Source organism: Pteropus alecto, unplaced genomic scaffold (genome assembly GCF_000325575.1).
Source record: "Pteropus alecto unplaced genomic scaffold, ASM32557v1 scaffold45, whole genome shotgun sequence".
Lineage (NCBI taxonomy): Eukaryota > Metazoa > Chordata > Mammalia > Chiroptera > Pteropodidae > Pteropus > Pteropus alecto.
In genome coordinates this window covers 34,661,117-34,684,114 of record NW_006442491.1, presented here as the reverse complement: position 1 = coordinate 34,684,114, position 22,998 = coordinate 34,661,117, and the positions used below count along the sequence as shown (strand labels likewise).

General features: G+C 43.6%; 1 protein-coding gene across 2 annotated transcripts in view; it reads left to right on the top strand.

Moving 5' to 3' along the window:
* The window catches only part of BCAS1 (breast carcinoma amplified sequence 1), a 71,891-nt gene extending 55,085 nt beyond the window's left edge, over positions 1-16,806 (top strand). The window contains exons 9-12 of one of the 2 annotated variants that reach the window (XM_006921924.2): positions 2,162-2,335; positions 8,455-8,520; positions 11,154-11,417; positions 15,986-16,806. In XM_006921924.2, the coding sequence (XP_006921986.1) occupies positions 2,162-2,335; positions 8,455-8,520; positions 11,154-11,417; positions 15,986-16,060 (579 nt within the window). In that variant the 3' untranslated portion in view covers positions 16,061-16,806. The remainder of the gene's footprint in view (positions 1-2,161; positions 2,336-8,454; positions 8,521-11,153; positions 11,418-15,985) is intronic. The other variant, XM_015596971.2, reaches the window with a different exon arrangement.
* The last annotated feature ends 6,192 nt before the right edge of the window (positions 16,807-22,998 follow it).

Sequence of the window (22,998 nt, the reverse complement as noted above, 5' to 3'; positions counted from 1 at the left end):
ATGCCCGTGAAGTAAAGAGCTCTCATAACAGCGCAAGTAACAACCACTGGTGACAGCTTAGTGCTTATTGTGTGCCAGGCACTGTTCTAGGAACTTCATGTGCATTGCCTGGTTTGGTTCTGATGTGTGTGCTGTTCCCATTGAGAAAGGAGGAAGCCCAGGCACAGAGATGTTGAGTGGGGACCTTGATTTAGAGTCCCTGTTAGAGTCAGAGTCAAGATTGAGACCCAGGCAGGGCTGGTGCCACAAGCCGCAGTCATAGTCACTCTATGGACTGCCCACCGTTCAGGCTTATCCCAGGGTGCTGGTGGCTGAAGCTTATTTTCTCAGAAATGCCATTGAATTAAATCAGGCCTCTATGTGGAAACCCATCTGCACTGGACGGCTAATCCCAGTCTCTTATTTGGCTCCAGTCCCAGCCTGGTTCCCTAAAGACAGAGGCCTGTGTCACAGCCCCGCAGCCCAGCAGCAGAAGCTGGGCTCATTCTTCTACTCTTTGAGTGTCTTTAGATGAGACGACTTGACTTTTGTCACCACAGTCCCCATCGCCCCTTTTTGTCTCATTGCTGGTCAGTTCATGCTGGTGTTCCCTGCCTTGCCTCCTGGGGGCTTTGCGTTTGCAACTCCCCAGCCCAGTTCTTTGCAGAGGGAAAGTGCTAGAAGTCATGTCAATATTTTAAGAAAGGGAAGGTGGGGAGAGAGAGACAGCTTAGATGGAATTGCCTTATTGGAGTGGGGAGGGGCTTTGCTGCAGGTTGATTAGTTGATGAGCAGGCACCTTCCTGCTTCAGTGGACAATAGAGAAATTAAGGGTCCTTCTCAATTTGGATCATCGGGCTCATTTGCAAACCAATGGTATGTGCTGTTTGAAAGAAAGGCAAATGGCTTCTCCGGAGCATGCTGTGTTTTTGGAAATAAGTAAGTTGCCTCCGAGAACGAACTTCTGAAGAAGTTGGGTCTGGCACCGGGAAAAACAAATGCAGACTTGCCTTTGGCTCTTGCCTGCTTTTCTCTGAGGCAGAGGATGGCAAGCTTGTTATGTCAATGCCAGGCAGTCAACGTTTTAGACTTTGCAGGCCACATACAGTCTCTGTTGGACATGTTTTATCTTTTAAAACGTTTTTTTAGAACCCTCGAAATATGTTAAATCCATTCTTAGCTCTTGGGCCATACCTAAACAGATTAGGGGATGGATTTGGTTGCGGTTTGCCAATCCCTGCCCGAAGGCAACAAAAAGGAAATTATAAAACCCTCCCCAGGCCAGTTAACTCCGTCCTTTTGCAGAGACCAAGGCAGAGGCAGAAACTGTCCCAGATGTGACGGGGACACAGCACAGATGCAGGGAGGCAATGGAAAAGAACAAGTTTTGGAATCAAAATGCGGATGAATCAGATTTTACATCCGCGCCCACACAGCTGGCCTTCCTTACCCACCACAGACATTCAGGGGACTCTGAGATCACTAGTTACCTTGCTGGGGGCCGTAGCAACTTAGCTAGAGTTTTGTTTTGTTTTGTTTTTCCCAAGTTCATTTTTCTCCTGAAAGCCTAAACTTCAGCTAAGCAGCAATAGCAAATGACCGGTGGAGGGAGGGGGGTGTGAAATGGGAAATGAGTTAAAGGGGAAGCGGAGTCTACCAAAGCAAGTGGCTTTCACCCCCGTCCTTTTAGCACAGAGGACAATTTCTCCACAGTTGCAGGGGAACGAGGATATGGATTGGAAGGTGTCGTGGTCACCATCTCTAAAGCTGGCATCTTGAGGGAATGATGACTCCTGATTTTTAACACAGGCCAGCTGTAATTCACCTTTATGGCAGACCAAAGAGGTGGGCCTGCTAGAATGGAGTGGGTTTGGGGTGTACTCTGAGGGGCAGTCCCCAAAAGAGACTTCCTGTCTAAGCATTGTACCTTCATGGGACAGAAATTTTGTCACGTGCAAGTCCATTTATTTGACAGTTGTTCAGAAACTGGCCGTTTGAGAACACATCATATGACACAAATGTTCCTTCTCGAAGATGCGCCCGTGTGGAAATAGTCATAGATTCAAACCTCCAGCTACTAGGGGGTCTAAGGAAGAATCAGGACTCCACTTTATAAAGCATGTTTTGGGGAATGTTTTTTTTTTTTTTCACTGTCTTATTATTACCTGGCAAAATAATCCAGGTGGTGTGTGAATCACCAGTAGAGATTACAAAGTCCGAGGAAGTAGACTCAGCCTTACAAACAGTGGATCTCAGCGAAGAAGGAGATGCTACACCAGAAGCCACAGAAGTAAAACTCAGAAGAGAAGAACGCAAACCACCGAGAACCTCCCTGATGGCATTTCTCAGACAAATGGTAAGCCACTTGCTTCCAGCACGAGAACACTGAAAAATCCAGATCAGCTCCGGAGAATAAAGACCCAGGTCACAGGTGGCATGAGAGGTAGTTGTGGGTGGTACAGATGGAATGTGAATTGTGCTGTGGGAAAACACTCCCTTTTGTGCTTCTGATTCGATCACAGAGAAAGTCTTGGTTTATTACTAATATTCCTTAACCTTGCTTTAACCCTGACTAACACCCGTTTTAACAAAGAAAGGGCTGGCCTTGGGTCCTGAGTTTTAGGAGACAACAGTATCTACCTAGAAATTAATATTATTGTTTACTTGTCATTTTATTCATTTTTAAAGGTTCCTTCTATTTATGACAACTGATGTTGCTTTTCTTATTATAGTAACTATATACAGTTTCCTTTGAAAATACGTTTATTTACATAATGAACATAGGCATTTATTAAAGGATTAAGTAATAGTCAGTTATATATTGATGTTGGAAAAATTCTGAAGGTGACGTGAGTGTCACAAACTTGAACGAAGCTGATTTGTAAATAATTCATGTAAGGAAACGAAAACATAATATTCTAATAATGAATATGTATAACTTAGTTGGTGCATTTGCCATGCCTTTAGTTTGTATAGAATGGAAAAAAATATGGGTAATGAAGAGTCATGTGCATTAAATATCTAAACATCCAGGAACTTAAGTAATATAACCAAATAAAACCCAAATCAGTTGGAAGGCAAAAAACAAAAACTCATGTGAAAGGTCATTGGTTTAATTCTCTTTTAATGAACGACAAGAATTTCATTATAGTGCACCTTCATTTTCAGAAGTATTTGGGAATTTAATCCTTTAAGAAAGAAACCCTATTTTCACAGGCCCAACCTGTTAAGGAATTCTTTCTAGTTCGTAAAACAAAACCAAACCCTTACCAGTGGGAGTTGAGGCATGTTACAAACAACTCTGTTAGAAATTGTTGACAGGCATCATTTTCTTTTTGTGGCTGGGTTCTCATGGACTGAGATGCATAGAGTAAGTAGTGGGCAGCTGATGTGGCTGGAACCTCCCTCTACTGTCCTCGGCATTTACTCTGCAGTATAGTGTTAAAAATGGAGATCAAGACTTGAGATTTTTAAACTAATTTTTGACACAATGTCAGGAAAGAAAAGAACATTTGGCCTGTTTCTGGCAAACCATCTGCACTACGAATGGGACCCCCAAATAGTTCATCGTAACATTGAGGGTGATCCAGCTCCCCTGTTTCTGAACGGAGTTGAGAGATTTAAAAAAACAAAAAAAGCAAACAGAATGACTTTCCCTTTCAAATAACCAACATCAGACTTCTTTGTTTAAAAGAGAGGAAATGTGAGAGACTCCAAATAAAGAATGAAAGACATCTAAACCATCCACTGCACTCATTCAAAACAAAGCTTTAAATTCTAATGAGGTTCCATATTATAAACTCATCCTCATAGCTATCCATTAGATGTTGCTTGGGGATGTTTTCTAAGAATAAAAACTGGGCAAGTGCAAACTGTTAGGGGAACAAACTTGGAAAGAAAAGAATCCTTTGGGAATCGGTTTTCCATAGGTTAGGGACAGAGATGAGAGAGGGCTCATTTCCTAAGCAATCCTCGTGGATACATAGCATCAGGCCTCATCATGGGCATTGTTCTTTTTACCTATTGAAAGGGCGATGCCCGGCAGCTTGACCATTATTCTTTTCTATATTTAAATTCTAAAGCTTCCATGCTTGTTGAGATTTCTCCTAAAATTCCAGATATCTTAATAATTATTGTCTTGCATCCTGTTTTGTTTCCATTAGAACATAATAGTACCGCTGCGATTAATTCAAATACACAAAGGCATGGGTTTCCAGTTCACCGCAATCCCCACCACTCCCTATTGTCATACCCAGCCCAGCTCACTCATTTATGTTGCTGGCCCTGTCCCTGTGGATATCTGAGTTTGCGGCCCCTGGTATAGAGCCGCCTCGTTCTTTGTAACAACTTTGTGGAATCACATGGTCTGGATTTATCACACTCTGATTAATCATTGCTCTATTGGTGGACATTTGGCTTGTTTCCAACCTGTTGTCTGTGATTCATTCACATCGTCAACAAATAATTAGTGAGCACCCACTGTGTTCCAGGCACGAGGGATAAAACAGTGAGCAGAAATAGACATAGTTCCTGTCTTCATGGAGAGTAAAGCCCAATGAGGAAAACAGACATTAATTTTCAACTCTGTGCCGTATTCAGTGGGCGCAAGCCACGTGTCTTACACACGTGATCTCAGCTGCTCTGCTAACCTGTGTGAACATTCTTGTACCCCACGTTTATGCATATGTGTTAATACCCCATAGTGCAGACTCCTGGAAGTTAGCTTCAGTAATTATTTTCAGGAAACAATTTTAGGTAACATTTCATGGCTTCCCAACGAATTTAAAGTCTTCTTATTTATGCAGGAAGAAAAAAAGCAAAAAAAACCAAAACTCTGTTCTAAGGGCTTGAAAATAGAGATCGCATCTGGCCCATCACTATAGGATTTTTTTTTTTTTTGAGCCAAATAAAGAATGTTACAACTGAATTTAGATATCCTTAGCAAAATATAGTTTTTAAAAAAATAATTGATGTAATAGAAAACTCAATTTCAAATGTGTCATTTTTGTTTGGTAATCTGTGCCTCTATCCCTCAGATTATGGATTTTCTACCTTCTCGTGTTTGCCTCTCTTAAGTTTCCCTCAGACTATATATTTTCTGTCCCATAGCAAAGTGACTCCTGGTTAAGTGTTTGTTTTTTTTTTTTCTTTTCCTTTTTTAATTTTAATAAACATATTGCCCGGTTTACTTCTAAGAGAACTTTTTCTTTCCAGAAATTAACCTCATAAAAATAAAAATAGAAAGAATATTGTTTTTCAAATAATTTCAGAGGAAATAAAATAGAATCATATAAATCCTTACATTGCATTCTATACATGTAGATATGTTACTTCACAGAAACTCTATGGGCTCCTACAGATTTTTTAAATAATTACAAGAAACAGCTAAGACATCTGTCATGCCCTAAATAAAAAAAAAAAAAATTTTTTTAAATTCTTCTATGCATTAATTCAACTGGATGTCAAGAAATTGGATAGTTGAAATGCTAGTGTATTTTTATAAAGTGAGTGGGTAGAGAGCTATATTCAAGTACCCACAAGCCAGGTAGGCAGATGAAACCATTAAGGTGGGAGATAGAAATATAGGTTTATAATTTGTCAATATTAATAACACCTTGTACTTGAAAAGTACTTTCCTCCTCCAAACTATTGTCACCTACATTGTTTCATTTAACCATCCTCCAGTCTCTTTAGACCAGCAGTTTCATAAGACACTGTTAGAATAACATTCTCAGGCTTAGATGAGAAAGACTATGAGCTTCAATGCTGGGCAAATCAAAGGCCCAAATGAGGAGGCAGCCAAGAAACCAGAGTTTTTTTATTGATTACATTCAATCTAATAAGTCTAAGGAAACATATTAAAATTTACTCTCTGAAGGGGAGTATAGATGGTGGTTTGTAACGGTAATTTAAAAAATAAATAAACAAATAAATAAATATATGGAAACAGGAGTTTTCTAGCCAAAGTTCTTGATCTCAAACTCTTCCCTGAGTATTTAAATAGGAATACTGAACTACTCTTTAAGGAAAGGTAGCATTTGTTGGGGTGATTGCTGTCTTCACCAGTGACTTGCATTTTTTTTCCTACCCTTAAAGGGGATTCTGTGGAAACATCATTTTCATTTGTTGGGCTTACCTGAAATTACAAGGCAAAAGAGAAGAGAATTAGTACCTGAGTTACATAAAGCTGGGACATAGTTTTCTGAATGTACTTGTCACTAAAGTAAGATTTACTTCCGTTGTGTCATTTTGTCTGACTTGAGTTCAAGTCCATTTCAAAGGAGCATCCCGGTAAAACACAAAGCTTGGACTCAAAGCCTTTGTTTGTCCTGGAAATTTCTAGCAGATCCTGTTCCTTGAATTGTTGTAATGAGGCTGCTCTAGTAAACAATCTTGCTGATATACTCACACTAAACTAAAATGGCATCCCAATTCTTCTTTTAAATCTCAACTTTGGTTGGATTTAGATCTCCGTCAAAATACCTTGCATTTCTTTTAAAGAAAGACATGTGAACTGACCAGCAAACGTTTCCACTAGAGCTTGGAGTATCTAAGAGATATATATTGGAGATGGTTTAAACATTCCTCAGAGTATAAGTTATAGGAATGCAGACACAACAAAAGAAATAGACAATGACTTTATTAATGTGCAAGGTGTGGCTGTCACAACCTGATCCTCTCTCCACACTGAGGTCCTGACATGCTTCCCCTTTCACTCTCGTAAATAAAAATAAACTCCATGGAGAAAGATACTCGGTATCACACTGGGAAAATCTCTGAAATGACTTAATAGTCTTCAGATTGTTCTTTAAAATATTAAATAGCTTCTCAAAGAATTTTAGTCTCCTTAACAGTAATCCTGCTATTTTTCACAGCTGGAAAAAATAAGCCTTTGTGGTTATGGTCCTTTGAATACAGACAGAGCCCAACTCGAACTCCCCTAATTTGTCTCTGAAAGAGGGCTCTGCCAAAGGAAAGGAGAGGGATGGAGAGAACACACAGGAGGCAGGGAGGGAGAGGGGAGGTAGGGAGGGATTATTAATAACCACCATTATTAATAACCATCACTGAAGAGACCTCAGAGGGACTTAATAAAACCCTCAGTCTAAACTCAGCATGCAGTCACCTTTGCATAAATACAGCTTTATATGCCTCAAAATGAATAACAGAGAAAAGTCATAGACAAGCTTGAGATATTCCCCCTTTTTTAAAAAAAAAAAAGAGGTTGAACTTTTTGCAATGATCTCTCTATAGCCATAGAGTCTGTTTTCAGGATGCTAACCTAGGACCATTCGACGATGAGAGAGCCTTCTGATTTGATCCAAATTCTCCTCCAAGGGCGAGCAAAGAAAGGGAGGGGGAAGAAACGAATGTACTGTGGGTCCGCATTCGCCTGTGGCCAGTCAGCTTAAAGCAGTGACACGTCAACCCACGTGTGCCTCAGCATTGCGAACTTGAGCTGTACCCCACAGGGTTTCTGATTCAGCAGATCAGGAATCCTCGAGAATCTGCTAACAAGTTCCCAGGTGATGTTCAAGCTGCTGCTCCACTACCCCCCACCCTCCGCCCCCAACGTAGAACCATTTTGAATGTGGGTTTAAGGAGCCAAAGTTGTGAATTCAATCCCATCCAGCCCTGTTACTGATGCCACAGGCCACAGGGAATATTAAAGGATGGAAAATAAAGTGTTGAACATAACTCATTCCTCTACTGGGGGAAAAAATACAATAAAACAATCGCCACTAAATGTCACCAATGGAAGGCGACCTAATGGTTTAATTGTTCGTTCATCTATTTTACTTTTTTCCAGCTTTATTTAAAGACATGTAATTGATATATTTCATTGTATGAATTTCAGGTGTACGGCATAAAGGTTTGACTTACATTTATCGTGAAATGATAACCACACTACGTTTAGTTAACGTGCACCTTCTCATACAGACACAGTGAAAAGAAATGAAAGGGAAAAAAATTCTCCTTGCAATGAGAACGCTTGGAATGACTCTCGTAGCAACTTTCACATATGTCATGTGACCACAGTCACTGCAGTCACCATGCTGTATATTACATCCCTGGTACTTACTTATCTTACAACTGGAAGTTTGTACCTTTCGATCCCCTGTTCATTCATTGATTCATTCATTCAACGTGTTCGACGACTTTCTGGTTCCAACATTACTATTTTCATCATCAATTATTTATCCCAGAATCATCTAACCTCAGGGTTTTGGACTTTTGTTGTAGTTGTTGTTAGTTTTGGAGGTCAACACTTGGGTGGAATTAGACTCTGGGTACAGACCACATGGAAATGGGAGACCTCGTGAGCAGTATGATTTCGGTTGGTCCTCCATTGGTCTTGATCCTGAATCTCAATAATGAATGACTACGTGGCCATCCATTACGGAACTTCTTTCGCGTTCTTCATTTTGTTGTTCTTATGGTAGCTGAAAGGCCATTGTCTGTTTGTTATTTTAGTCAGTGAAAGGGGATGGAGGGATCACCCACTCAGAAGAAATAAATGGGAAAGACTCCAGCTGCCAAGTAAGTGACCTGTGAACTCGGTTCGGTGGCGGGTGTAGCTGGCGTGTTCTCGCTTCTTTCCAGCCTCATTTCCAATGCAGTTCTAAACCACAGCCAACTCGTTGAACATCTGTAGGCAAAGCACCTACTGTTCATCGGACATGAACTTGGGCTCTACAGATACAAGCACGAATAAGCCAGAATTCCTCTGCTAGTTCCTATTGCGAGGCTTTTACATTCCCTCTTCTTCACATGGAAAATTCCTTTTTTATCCTACAAGTCTTGACCAAAATGTCACTGGGCGGGGGAGACTCGATTCAGCAAGTATTTCCAGAGCACTTCATCCACACCCAGCGCTAGAATCCAACCTCTCACAATCTCTCAGAAAGAGTCACCTCTGGATATGTTAAACCAGGATGCCCAGGACTTTTCTGGTTTTAAAACTGTAAGTTCCATGTCCTAGAACCCCCTCATTTCCAGACAAACCAAGATGCTCGGTCCCCTTATGTTTGGCATTTCACATGGGTCAGACTGTGTCACACAGGCTTTTCAATTACTATCTCATGTAATCCTCCCAACGCCATGGGGTATGATTTTTTTTATTACCCCCATACAGGTGAGGATGCTGAGAGAGTAAACAATTTATTCCAGACCCCACAGCAAAGATGTGATGGAACTAGACCCACACCAGGTCCCTTTGACTCCAGATGTTAAGCCACTCACTCTATCTTAAAATCTGCATGACAAAGACAGTTCATGGGGTGTGTAAATGGAGTCACTGGTTTCCGGCCTTCTAAAGAGCACCATAGTGGGAGTTTCTGGCTCATTCTAAGGCAAATATCTGCTTGGGGCTGTCTCTTATAGTCGGACATCTGTATCTCAGCATTCGCTACAACTTTGGCAGCTGGGATGTGACAGAAATATTCAGGGCGTGTGGTGACAGAACAGCTTCGTGGGGCGCACCGGATGTCGAATGCTTCTTTCTCCGAGGAACTCAGCCCCCCAGGTGCTGTGACCTGGGGAAACCTTGCACCTGTGATTCTTCTCACGTATTTCTAGGGGGTAGGCTCGATCCACCAGTGCAAAATGACAGCTCTCTGGTTGCTGCTTTCTCAATCAAACTGCCACTTTGTCATAGAATTTCTGGACCTGGGGACAGGACAAAACTTTAGGAATCGGAAATCGTAAACACATATCCAGGAGGTCGAATGTGGCCCTCAGGGGTACTTGTGTTGTAGTTATTTGCCGTGAATAGGGCTTTAAAACGTTTGAAGTCAAGATCTAAAAATGGACATATGTTGCATTTAAAAAATTCAATTTTAAATTTCCATTGGAAAACCAGAAGATCTAACAACGCTGGGGCTGTAATCCTATCCATTATCACTCGCCTGGGTCTAAGCAGCTGTTAGACAGGGCATGTAACATTCAGTTCGCCACAGTGTCCCCAACCCCACACTCCAGCTTGTCTCCCCGACATCAAAAACAGCATCGCTTGAACTGGTGTTTTTCTGACACTAGAGAATAGTCCCCCGTCCCTATGTTGGTTTCACAACTGGAGGAACGAAGTGTCCATGTGATTTTTCTTACTTCTAGCCTCTGACATGTTTTCATTCTATCTATCTGGCCCCCAGAGGCATTTCTGTTCAAGTAAATTATGGGGAAAAGCTTTTTGCTTTCTAATAGATTTTTTTTTTTTGAGGTTATCTGTAATTTACCCAGCATTTGCTAGAATTTTGGATTTTATAGGCTCATCCCCCCAAATTGCAAGACCCAAATATAATTGCGAACATTTCACTTTAGCACGAAAGGGTAGAAGTTCAAAGGTAAAAATAAAAAACAGCCATTTTTTTAAATCACCGTTTCATGAAGCAACAGGGCAGTTTCACGCCAGAAATCAAGACAGACATAAAGAAAATAGGCATCCCCAAGGAACGTGTCACATGCAGTCGTAAGCGGAGAAGCTCTCTCGAAGGTACATGCCCATGAGAGGACTTCAGGAACAGATGGATCCAGGGGCACACACAGAGCCATCGGTATGTGGGCTCCTCTCTCAGCTCTGCTTTCTTCTGTGTTGGCTTCTTTTTCAAGCACTTTTGTTTGTTTGTTTCTGAAAACGACGGTGGCTCTGGAAACTCCAAGCTTTTATCTTCAAACCTAACAAAAAGAGAGCAGGACTCTCTCTCTTGGTTGTTTTAGCAAAGCCCTGAGCTTAGCTCAGTTTTGATCTGTTTGGTCATCGTGAACCAATCATAGCAGCCCAGTCACATGCAATGCTCTGATTGGCCAAGCCTGAGTCACACGCCCTGGTCCAGGTATGGACTTAGTTTGCCTAAATCCCAAGGAATACACAAGAGAAAAAAGAGGTTTCCCAAGGAAAACCCAGGTTCTCATACCAGAGGAGGAAAGAATGCTTACTGGGAAAGCATAACATTAATTAACGAATTAGATAAATAAGCAAATGTCCCTTCCTGTGACCTTGCACCATAATTAGGTATTGGTGCATTTTTCCTTTTTTTTTTTTCATTTTACCTAGGACTCCCGAAAACGTAGACACCATCCAACATTTGCACATCTCCGTTTTAACATATTTATTCTCCTGCTATTGAGAGGTGTCTTGCAGCCACTAACATGCATTTTGTGTGACCTCGCTGCAGATATCAGACTCCACGGAAAAGGCCACCACGCCGCCAGAGCCAGAGCCGGCGGGAGCAGGCCAGAAGTGCACAGAGGGCCCCTCAAAGGACAAGAAGGCCTCGGCCGAGCTGAACAAGCAGAAGACCAACAAGCAGGACACCAAAGAACCGGCCCCGTGTGCAGAGCCGGCCGCGGCGGAGGCCAACTCGCTGCCCAACGGGGACAAGTCCCAGAAGAGACCCGAGAGGCGGCGGCAGTCCCTCGGAGGCTTCTTCAAGGGCCTGGTAAGTGGACCCTTCACCTCTCCTTCCTGGGGTCTCGGGCCAGGGGTATGGTTCCCGCCTCCGAAGGGGACCGATTGGCTAGGGGATGGCCGGACGTTTGTCAGACGGTATTTATTGATCACCTGCTGGATGCCGGGCGCTGTGCTAGGTGGACGATGGCCTTGCTGTCTGGGGCTGGCAGTCAGGTTCAAGACTGACACGTGGGGCTGCTGAGTCTGGGAAGGGCCAGGAGGCATGTGAGGGGGGCCTGAGGGCCAGGAGGTGGCCTGGCCTTGGGTTTGAGGGGAGCCTCCGGGAAGGCTTTTCAGAGGAGACGTGGGATTTCAGATTAACTGCTGGTGGAAGGGGGTGACCAGGCGGGGGCCGATGGCAGAATGTGTTCCAGGCAGTGAGACAGCAGGTGCGAAGGTTTGCCAGAGAGGCAGCACGGGACTGAAGTCCAGTCTGGCTGGGGGAGAGAATGCAAGGACAGGGAGATGGTGCCAGGGACAGGTGATGACAGGGAGCACTGATATTTGGTGGTGGCCAAAGGGAGCCTTGAAGAATTTAAATCAGGGAAATCGCTCTAAGCTCGACCCTGGGGTCTGGGAATAAAGGGGTAACTAAACTTTAACTCATCCCTTCCAGAGAAGCCCAGGAGTCTGTAGAGGCCAGACAATAAATAATTAATCAATCTTTTACATTTATTTGTCTGTTTGGTTCTTGTCTCTTCCCCCAGACTGTTGGCTTTGGGAGGCCAGCGACCCTACCTGTCACAGGCAGATGTACTGTCCTCCCTAGTGTGGTGACTAGGACATAGTAGACATTCCCTAATTGTTTGCTGAATGAATGAATAGATATATGGTGTAAAATAGGACACTAGACAATGTTTATTATATTTGAGATCATGTAAATCCGGGCAAGCGAGTAGTATCTGCCGGGTCGTTACTCAGATGATAAATCAGCAAGGTGATCGAGCACAAACCAGGAGGAGAGACAAGTGAAATCGGCCCTGGACCCAGGGAATGTGGCTGGAGCCAGGAGAGCCAGCCCAGGAGATAACACCGATGCCCGTCGCGGGGCCAGGAAACTAGACTTAACCTTCACATTGCACTGGAGATGGGGTGCTGTGCGGGACGCACCGCCCCGGGCCTCCTTGGTCATCTGTCATGTTCCGTTCCGTGGCCATCTGTAGGTTTTGGCGGCCTGCTAGACAGAGGTAGGTGAGGGCGGTGTTTGGTCTTTGGAGTGGCACCTTAGACCCCTAAGTTTAAAGTCTTGTGATAAATGTCGTCGTACTACTATCTAGTCTGTGTCTTTGAGTATGAGCGTAGAACCTCAATTTAAGATAGTGTTAAAGGTCACGATTTGAGGCCGTTTGCAAATGTGAAGCCCTAACGCAGATTCCCCCTTGGTTCCCTCTGGTGAAAGGCCCTTCTCCAGTTTCAAAGAGGCGAAAAAGAAAAGAGAGTGAACATCAGCAGGAGGATGTGTAAAGACGGATCACTATTTGGGAGGTTTCGTTGAGGTATTTTTCTCTATTCTCAGCTCTCGCTCCTTGGAAAGGACTGCACACTTTCCTCGGTCATTTTTAAACCAAGTACACATTTTTCTGCCCAAAGTTCCGGTCGAAACGTTACTGGGCACGCAGTATGTGCCGGGTGGTGCATGGTACAGAGGGGGTTGTGTTCTAGAAAGGTCCCGAGCTCGTGGCCCCGGTGCCTCTCATTCTTGGTGGCTCTTGGTTTCTTTTGCCAGAGGGTGTTTTCTGCGGATTCCTTGCCCACGACATCCGGGGATCCGGTAGGCTGGGTCTGACCAGTGGTTCCAAACCAGGGGAGCTTTCATACACAGGGGACATATTGGCGATGTCCAGAACAACTTTGATTGCCGCGACTTTGAGACATTGTGGGTAGAGACCAGGGATGTTGCTAAATGTCCTGCAGTGCACAGGACAGTCCTCCATGAAGAAGAGGGATCCAGCCCTAAGTGTCAATAGTGTCGAGGCTGGACCAGGGCTTTGCAGACTGTAAATACAGTTTTTGTAAATACAGTTTGGAACACAATCACGTATGTTCATTTACATATCATCTGTGGGGCCTTTCACAGTAAAACAGCAGCCTGAGTCCAAGCCCTAGAAACTTAGAAGCTTGTTCCTGGATTTGAACCCAGCTTTACCACTTAATGGTTGTGTGATCTTGGACGAGTCACCTCTCTGCGTTTCAAGTATTCTGGCAATGGGGCTACTAGTACTGATGTCACAGGGTTAGCACGAAGATGAAATGGGGTCACTGGGATCACGGAGAGTTTCCTGGGAACAAAGCCTGGCTCGTTTTAATTCATCCGGAAGGAATAACTATTGTGAGTACTTTAGTCAGCCCTTCCCTAGGTCGTAAGGCACAGAGATGAATGAGTAAGGCACTGTCCTGTTTGGAGGAGTTTGTGATCTGATCACCGCATCAGGTATTTATGATGCAATGTAAACGGGCGGTTGGGAATCACCTAGCGCTTGAGAGAGCAGCTCAGGCAAATGGGAGATGGAAGCCAGATCCACCGCTTACTAGTGGGGAGTGGACCTTAGTGACTTACCTGTACCGAGCTGCCTCCTCTGCTGTGTGAGTGATAATGGAGTCAGCTGCACAGTGTGCGGTGAGGACCACGTGTGAACACAGCTGTAAGCCCACAGGGCAAGGGACTGATGAGAGGTCACAAGATCCAAGCGGAACGGAGCAGTGCTCAAACCCAGCCATGGCTGACCCCTGACCCCAGGCTTTCGATATACCATGTTGTCCCAGCCGAGTTTGTATTCCCAAAGACCAACACGACATGTTACATACAGTATGTGCTTGATGTATGTATGTGCTGTACTATGTATTAGCCTGTGCTATCCTATACTATATGTGCGCTGCTACATCGCGTGACACTATGTGTATATACTATACTATATATCCTTCGCCATATTATAGTCTACCACCCTACTCATACCGTACACTACTGCGTATACTACATACTACACTATATTCACTATATATATAATGTATGCTATATAATAGATATTGTCGTGCCCTATACTATATTTACTATATACTATATACTATGCTATATTTACCATACTAGACTTCATTATATATGTGTATATATAATATACTGTATAATATACACTATCCTATATTCTACTATTTTATACTATATACTATACTCTATTATCTATATATACTATATACCACTCTATACTATACGTATAATACTTTAGTATATATACTTTATGATATGTACAATAAAGTATACTACACTATATTTTATACTTTAGTGTACTGTATATACTATCTCATATTATACTAGACTATATTTACTATATACTGTAAACTATGCTATATTTACTATCCTAGACTTCGCTATATATGTATATCTGTGATATACTATACAATATATACTGTCCTATATTATACTATTCTATACTACATTTTACTATACTATACTATCTGTATAAACTATAGTATTTTACTATATAGTACTTTACTGTAAAGAACATACAGTAAAGTACTACATGTACTATCTACACTATATATGTACTTTACTGTACTATATATACTATCTCACATTGTATTATACTATATTTACTATGCTGTGAAATAGGGCCAACAATAACAGTACCCCTGATACATGCAGCAAGATGGATGAATCCATTATGCTACATGAAAGCAGCTAGACTCAAAAGCTCTAAACCCTGTGATTCCATTGATAAGACATCCCGGAAAAGACAGAAGTCTAGGGATGGAGAACAGATCGGTGGCTGTCAGGGTCTGGGGTGGCGGGGAAGGATTGAGTACACAGGGGCACAAGGGGGCTTTGGGGGTGATTGAAGTGCCCTGTATTCTGATTTTGGTGGTGGTTTACAGGACTGTTTGCGTTGGTCAAAGATCGTAGAACTGTACACAGAAAAGGTTAACTTATTGTATGTAAATCATACTCGACAAAAAAATGTAAAATAATAACAACAGTTATAATAGTACTCGACTCACAGAGTTTATTCGACTGCAGTCAGTCAATACAAAGGACTCCCTACTATGTGCCAGGCACTCGTAGGCACCGAGGATACAGCAGACAACCACAGAGCTTCCATTCCGGTGGAGACAGACACTAGACGAATAGCATCATCTCAGACAGTGATACGTTTTGAAAGAAAATTAAACAGGGCAGTGTGGTTAGAAAGTGATTAGAGAGGGTAACAGAAGTGACCTGTAACTGTCGAGGGCTCCCGACTCCCCAGGTACTACGCGCGTTACAAGTACGAATTCCCTTTATCTTTGAACGACTCCCCGAGACAAGGTGATCACCCCCATTTTAAAGATGAAGAAACTGAAGCACAGAATTAAGCTACTTGTCAGAGATTTCAGAGATCTGGAAAGTAATGTAACCGAGCACTGAACTTGGGAGATCAGAGGCTGCTCTCTCATCCGAACCCCATAAGTAAGGTGTATTTATTTAGCACAGCATCCGGCACAGAGCGAGTACTAAATGCATGGTAGTTGTCGCTATTGATATTACAGATCTTCATTAGGCTACAACATCTTTGTATTTTTCTCCAGGGACCAAAGCGGATGTTGGATGCTCAAGTGCAAACAGACCCCGTGTCCATCGGACCCGTTGGCAAATCCAAGTAAACAAATCGCCACAGTTCCCACCGAGTTCTCCTGCCAAGATGCCTTCTCCCTACTCTATTTCCTCCCCTAAACCACTCCATGTATATATATTTTTTTTCTTCCGATGACCATCAAATGAAATTCTGCCTACAAATTAAGCCTGAGCTGTTGTATATTGAGGTGTATTATTTACGTCTCTGGTCCAGTCTTTCCTGGTAAATAACTGTGAGGATGGTTTTTAGCAGGTTAACTGGTCAGGTCGGAATTGCTGATGGTTGTGGGTTGGTGGGGGTCGGGGGGAAAAATGCATTCTGGTTAAGTTATGAAAAATGGCAGAAACAAGTAAGTTGCAGGAGAGAAATGCCTGCCGGAAGGAATTAGGCTTTGTAGTAAATACAGGCTCATCCTCCCAGCTCTAAGAGGAAAGACGAAAATCCGTTTGTTTAACTTCACAGTTCTGGGAGGGAGAGCAGGGGCCCTGTGTTGGCAGGGTGCCAATTTCCTGGCATGGAAACAAAATGAATAAGAGTTGTTTTTCAAATAGGGTCCTTGAACGTTATTGACGAGAAGGATAAGATTGACTGGAGGGGGCTTGAAACGGTTTGGGAAAACAATTGCTTCTGGAGGCCCCGTGACCAGGGCGAGGATTACAACTTAAAAAACAAAACAGAACAAATAAATGAAGTTGCAAGTTTACTTTGCAACACCAGGGGGCGCCCAGGGCTCCATTTTCATCTTGCATCCTGCACCCCTAACAAAGACCTGGTCCCTGCAATCTTACATTATTAACGTTTCTCAGATGGCGGAGGGGCTCGCTTCATCTGTTCTGTCTGACACTTATCTCAAGTCTGTCTGTAATTTCCTAATGTTCTCAGGATGCGTTCTGATAAAGCCCTCCCCATAACCCCAGTTAATAAAAATTTACAGATTTTGCAAATATCTGAGTTTTCCTTAATACGTGTACAGAGCAGTAAATAGCACCACGATGAATCTATTAAGCTGTAATTCAAAAGTAACATATGATCGGCTGATATCATGTACACTGTGTCTTTCTTTTTCTGATTTAATAAAAAAAAAATACATTTACACCTAAAGCATCTTTTAATTTTCCACTTTAAAAGCAGTTTTCTCATACTCTGTGTCTGAGATGCCTTTCTCCTCCCCAGGATAAACTCAGTGTGTTTTCTCTACCTTGTCTTCTCTCTCAGATCCTCCTAGATTTCCTTCTATATGGCTTTAAAAGCAGTTTTCTCATACTCTGTGTCTGAGACGCCTTTCTCTTCCCCAGGATAAACTCAGTGTGTTTCCTCTACTTGTCTTCTCTCTCAGATCCTCCTAGATATCCTTCTATATGGGCGCGTGCGCGTGCACGCGCGCGCGCACACGCACACACACACACACACATTTGAACATGCAAACGTGTAAAAGTGCCGTCTTGGGCCAGGCTGCCTAGAGCAGAGCCTGAGACAGGGATTCTGATGCATGGGATATACTGAAGGAGGGCCCCCAGGGGAAAAGGCTGACATGTGGAGTCGGGCAGGTCAGGGCAGGAGCTGAGAAAGAACTGGACTCAGCTGCAGTCGACATTCTTGATCCGCAGGGGGCTCTGCAGCGTGAATTGCACCACACCGTGCTGCCTGGAGGCGAGGGAGCCTGCCTTTGTACCCTTGTTGGTGTGTCAGGGGCGCCCTGGGAGGCGGCAGGAAGGGCAAACAGCTCCCATTGCACTGAGAAGCTGGGATCCCTTAGCAGCTAGACGATGAGTGTATGGGTGGTGTCCGCTACAGGTACACGCATCCAGATTCAGTATGTACGTATGCCACACAGGCACACATTCATGCATGCAAACATAAATGCACGGACATGTTCATACAAACATACATTGCACACAGGAACAGATAAATGCATGTGCACATTCATACTGACACCCATACAAGCAGATGCATGTAGCTAACACAGATCCACACATATACACCGGCGCATACAAATCCATCACATGTGTGATCCACCACACACTGATCAGAAATAAAATTAAATATACTCTCCTAGATCTGCACTTTAGACAAAACCATAGCTTCAGCAACAAGGCCTTTAGAAAATGCATTTGGGCCGGGGCGGCGGGCGGGGGGGATGATACCTCTAAAAAGTCAGGTTACGGGGGTCCTTTGCTGCTGGGGTCCTCCAGCTACCAGCCTTGACGGGCTGAATGCTCGGTTTCAAATAAAGCCCAGAGGTCTTTTCCTTGCAGCCGAGTGAGCTTCTTCAGACCAGCCCAAACCTGGAGATTACTCAGTGTCTGTGACTCACCCAGTTAAGAATGACCTCATGCCACTTCGTGTCCGAATGTTTAACTTGGCACAAATCAGGAAAAAGCCCTTTGGGGAAGCCCACGGTGGGGGTGACTTTCCCTCTGCCATTGCAGTCAGAGAGCACAAAAGTCAGTTCAAGAAAACAAAGCAGCTGGTCATTCTTTTGTCTCCAAACACCAGGGGATTTACCAGGTGCGACCTTTGCTGAGCCCTGGGCCACACCAGTCCATGGCGAAAGGTGACAGTATCATTTGCAAGTTTCACCTCACTGGGCACAGGGGGTTTTTGCCCCGCTGAGAAACGTGACCAGGCAGGACTGGCTGACTAAGGCAGAAGGCGCCCCTCCCCCAGCCCCCACCTCCACAGAAAAAAATAGTTTAATTTTTTTTTGTTTTGTTTTTAAAGAGGTTCTTTGCTGAGAATTTCCCTGCAAAGCATGCCAACGGTTTCTGTAACTGGCTTCCCAACCCCTTGGCCCAAAAAAAAGAGAGCAATTTTTTAATGAAATTGCTTGTTTGTTTTTTAAAGACAAGAAAATGTAAGCCAGAGCAGACTCCAAAAATGACTTATTTGGGGGATTCTAAATCCAGTCGTAGCCTAAGAAGCAAGTTAAAACTCTATTTTTGAGATTTGTGTGGTTTTTGATTTATGGGGTTTCTTTTTTTTTTTTTTTTTTGAGTTGCGACCCTATTCCTGAGCATTTACAATAAATACTAATTTCCATGCCTTATGCTGAGCTAGAGCGAAAAAGAGCAGGATCTCCCCCAAGTCAGCTCCAGAAAGCTCTTGGAAAAGGAATCACAGTTCCTCAAAACAGCGCCCAAATATGCCAGTCAAACAGCGAAGCTGCGCACAGCAACGCATTCAAAAAAACACCTCGAAATTGAAAGAAAAATTAAGACCTGGGGGGAGGGGCGAAGACGCCTTTTAAAAATGTGTGTACTCATTTACGTATTTACTTATTTGTTTTCAGGTGCACAGGGAAGTGTGTCTACTCCAATGTCAAGAAGAAGTGGCCTTTCCCAAGAATTGAGCTATTGAGCTGAAATGGCTATACCACTGAGAAAACAAAACACACAAAAAGCTCCACTTTCCAGTTCCGGCCAGCAAAGGTGACTTTTGACTGATATGCATACGAGAGTTCATTCAAAAAGCGCAGTTGTTCTCAGCAGCCCTTGCTTAGGTCCCTCGTGAATTCCATCATTTGGGGTCAGGGGACACATCCCCCAAAAAACGCCAAAAGGGAAGAAGAAAGTGAAGTTCCTATATTTTTGTTGTATCCTCTGCTCTTTAAACAAATTATCAGAGATTTAAACACACACACACACACACACACACACGCACGCACGCACGCACGCACACACACACTGTAGCTAGATTGTCCTTGTTTGTTTGCAAACAGTCTAGATTTAAATTAGATTCCAAGAGGCTAGAATCGGCTGCTTGCTCTTTAAAGGCTTGCTGCTGCTGCTTCTCAAAGAGCCTGGAAAGGAGCTTTCTACACACTGGAGCTGACAAATGTTATTTCAAACGTCAAATAGTCCCAAATTAAGCTTTAAAAAAATGGAATCGGCTAATGAAATCGGCTAGCCTGACTTCCTTGAAGAGCAGGAAAGGAAAATGATTTTAATTATTAACTCACCCAAGTTGCAAACGCAGAGAATGCACTTTGCAGAAACATGAGCCGATAAGGATTCGTGTTAACCACCATCCCAATGTCCCTTTTTAAGCCTTTTTAAAAAGCCGTTCCCACGGTGAGTAGAATTAGACTTCTCTGTAGTCTAGATCTTGTCCACTCTATCAGTGAAAATAAAATGGCCTTGTCCCAATGAAAAGTACAGGCTCCATTAGGAAGAAAATAAATTATTTACTGAACAGCAAACTCTGTACATTTGTAATTCAGACCTTTAGTGCTGGCCTGAAGCCGGTTAGGATCCAACCCTTTGCATAAATTGGTTTTCTGGGGACTTTAACCCATTCACCTCTCTTCCCTTTCCCCAGAAAGTTACTCATTCGAGCCTCTCCATCCTCCTGTGGCCCTTTAGCCACAGCAGATGTAGCAACCTATACAACAACACAGAAATAAGGGTGATAATAATAATAATACCTTACGTTATCACACTTCGCAGTTTCTAGAATGCTTTTTGAATGCATTATCTAATTGAAAGCTGTATACCCCTAACTGAACTTAACTGCTTCCTTTATGACATTTCATGATGAGGGGACTGGCCTGCACTTGGATGCCTTCACCCCCACAAAGGCTCACTCCTTGACAAAATGGCCCCCAGCTGCATTTCTGACAAGGATGGCCATCGAAGGCGCTCACTGCTTATAATTTACTCACGAAAGACGTTTTTGTTTAACTCTGGCCACATGGGGGCGTTCCAAGACCTGGGGTCCTACAGTCTCTAGCCCAGCCCTTTCTCTGATTACCTAAGCGGGAGATTGGGCCAAAACAGCTCGTAAAGAATGTGTTTGTTGATTAACTTCTAGACGGCAACCGAGTTTAATAAACAGAATTAGAACAAGGGGGCCAGACTGGGCACACTCTATCTCCCTCCACGCTCACAGCAGCTTGGCCAAGTCGGCGCTATTATTATCTGATCGTTTAGGAAGGAAACTGAGAGTTTAAGTCACTTGCCCTTTAGTTGACTGTGGAGATCTGAGAGGTACGGCCGCTCTGTGGAGCATGGTGAGCTGGTGAGGAAGACTTAAATGCTTTGCAACGATACCAACTTAAATTTTTGCAACCACACCACTCTTCCTTAAGCTTCTTCCAAGACTGAGCTGATAGGAATGGAAAAACAAACGAACCAACTTTATCTTTGTTTGGGGAGGCTAGGAATCACAGAAGGAATGGACGCAGTAGATACTCAATGACCGTCAGTTGAATGGATAAGTTGATAGATAAAACGTGTATGGCCACATCCACTGGGAAGCGAGTTACCTCTAGTGTGAGTTTGCTCACTCTAATCAGGCATTTCCCCGTCCCCAGGGAGCCAGCCCAGCTGTTCGCAAACTACAGATCCATAACAATCAGTATCAGCATCACCTGAGAACTAGGTAGTAATGCAAATTCTTGGGCCCTGATACGGACCCGCTGGATTAAAAACGCTTAGGGTGGGGCCCAGCAAGCTGTGTTTTAGCGAGTCCTCCAGGTGGTTCTGATGCACGAGAAAATTTAAAAACCACTGATGTTGGTAGAGCTACCACCTCACTGAGCATCAACTACAGAAGACCAGCCCTGAGGATGCAAAGGCAGCGGCTAACAGCAGGCCTGGCAATGGGCCAGGTGTTGCATGTCACCTACGTTATCTTGTTTTCTGCCCATTTTACAGAGGAGGAAACTAAGGCTCAGAGAAGAAAAGCAACTTTGCCCAAAGGCACAGATGGCAGAGCTGAGGTTTGAAATCCAAACTAAGCTCTTAAAGATGTTTTCATGTTTCGGGCGGGAGAGACAGGGCACAAAGACAAGAATGCTATAATATAAGAGAGGTAAACGCACGGAGTGGTGAGCCTCACAGGACGGCACCACAGGGAGACCACAGGGGATGGAGTTTGGCTGTTTCGGGAGGTGACAGTTGAGCTAACTCACAAAGAATGAATGAGAGTTTGCCAAAGGGGTTCTTGGCAGAAGAGAAATGCAAAAGCAAGTAGTTTAGCATGGCTGGAGTGAGGCCGCAGGGAGGGTAGATAAGACGGTGGAGGCCGGGGAGGGAGGAGACAGCCCATAGTAAGAAGTATAAACATTTTCCGGAGGGCAATAGGGAGCCACGGGAGAGATGTGAGCGGGAGAGGGACACAGTCGGATTTGTATTTTGGTTGCAGATAGGATTTGATACAGACTCAATTCAGCTAATATTCATCGAGTGACCTGCACTGCCTACTAGATATGACAAAGCGTAATCACGTTTTAAGCCTCTTTAAAGAGGTTTACATAAAGTTACATGGCTTCTACATGGCTTTGGCCCTTAAAAGGATCCTTAAATGCTCATTTCCGAGGGTCATAAATGTGGATTGGCTATTTGGCTCCATCCACTGGGATGATTCACACTTATGACCCAAGGCCGTGAGATCTTGAGCAATATGCTTCATTTCTCAGAGCTTCAGTTCGTTCCTCTGTAGAATGGGAATAATATGGGTACTTATCTCAGAGAGTTACTATGAAGAGTAAATGAGACAATGCATTTATAGAATGTATGTATAGTGTCTAGTGAGTCACAAGTGCCCACTGAACTTTACTGATGAGCTACAGGTGACAGCTGCCCAAGGTAGAACGCACATATTCCCTGTCATGGGCTGAAAGACTACACAATCTCTGAAACGCTCTTAAACTGTGTCTCAGTCTCTCCCCATCCTGGGAACCAGTTGGTTGGTTGGCTCATCCAAAGCAAGAAAAAAGAGGGAGGAGAGAAGAAAAAAATGTTGATTTCCCCCGGTGCCCACCCCTTCTAAAGTAAAGCTGAATTTCTAAGAAGGAGACTGACTGCCTTTGGCTTTTCTTGGTTGTATCTATTTATAATATTAGCCGGGTTGCCATAGTAGCAGATGCTGTGGATGCCCACCCCATTTCTCTTCAGCCTACCTCTGAGTTTACCTGCAGCACTAAGAGCTTCTCACCTCAAAGTCCCCTCAGTTATTTGCTTTCTT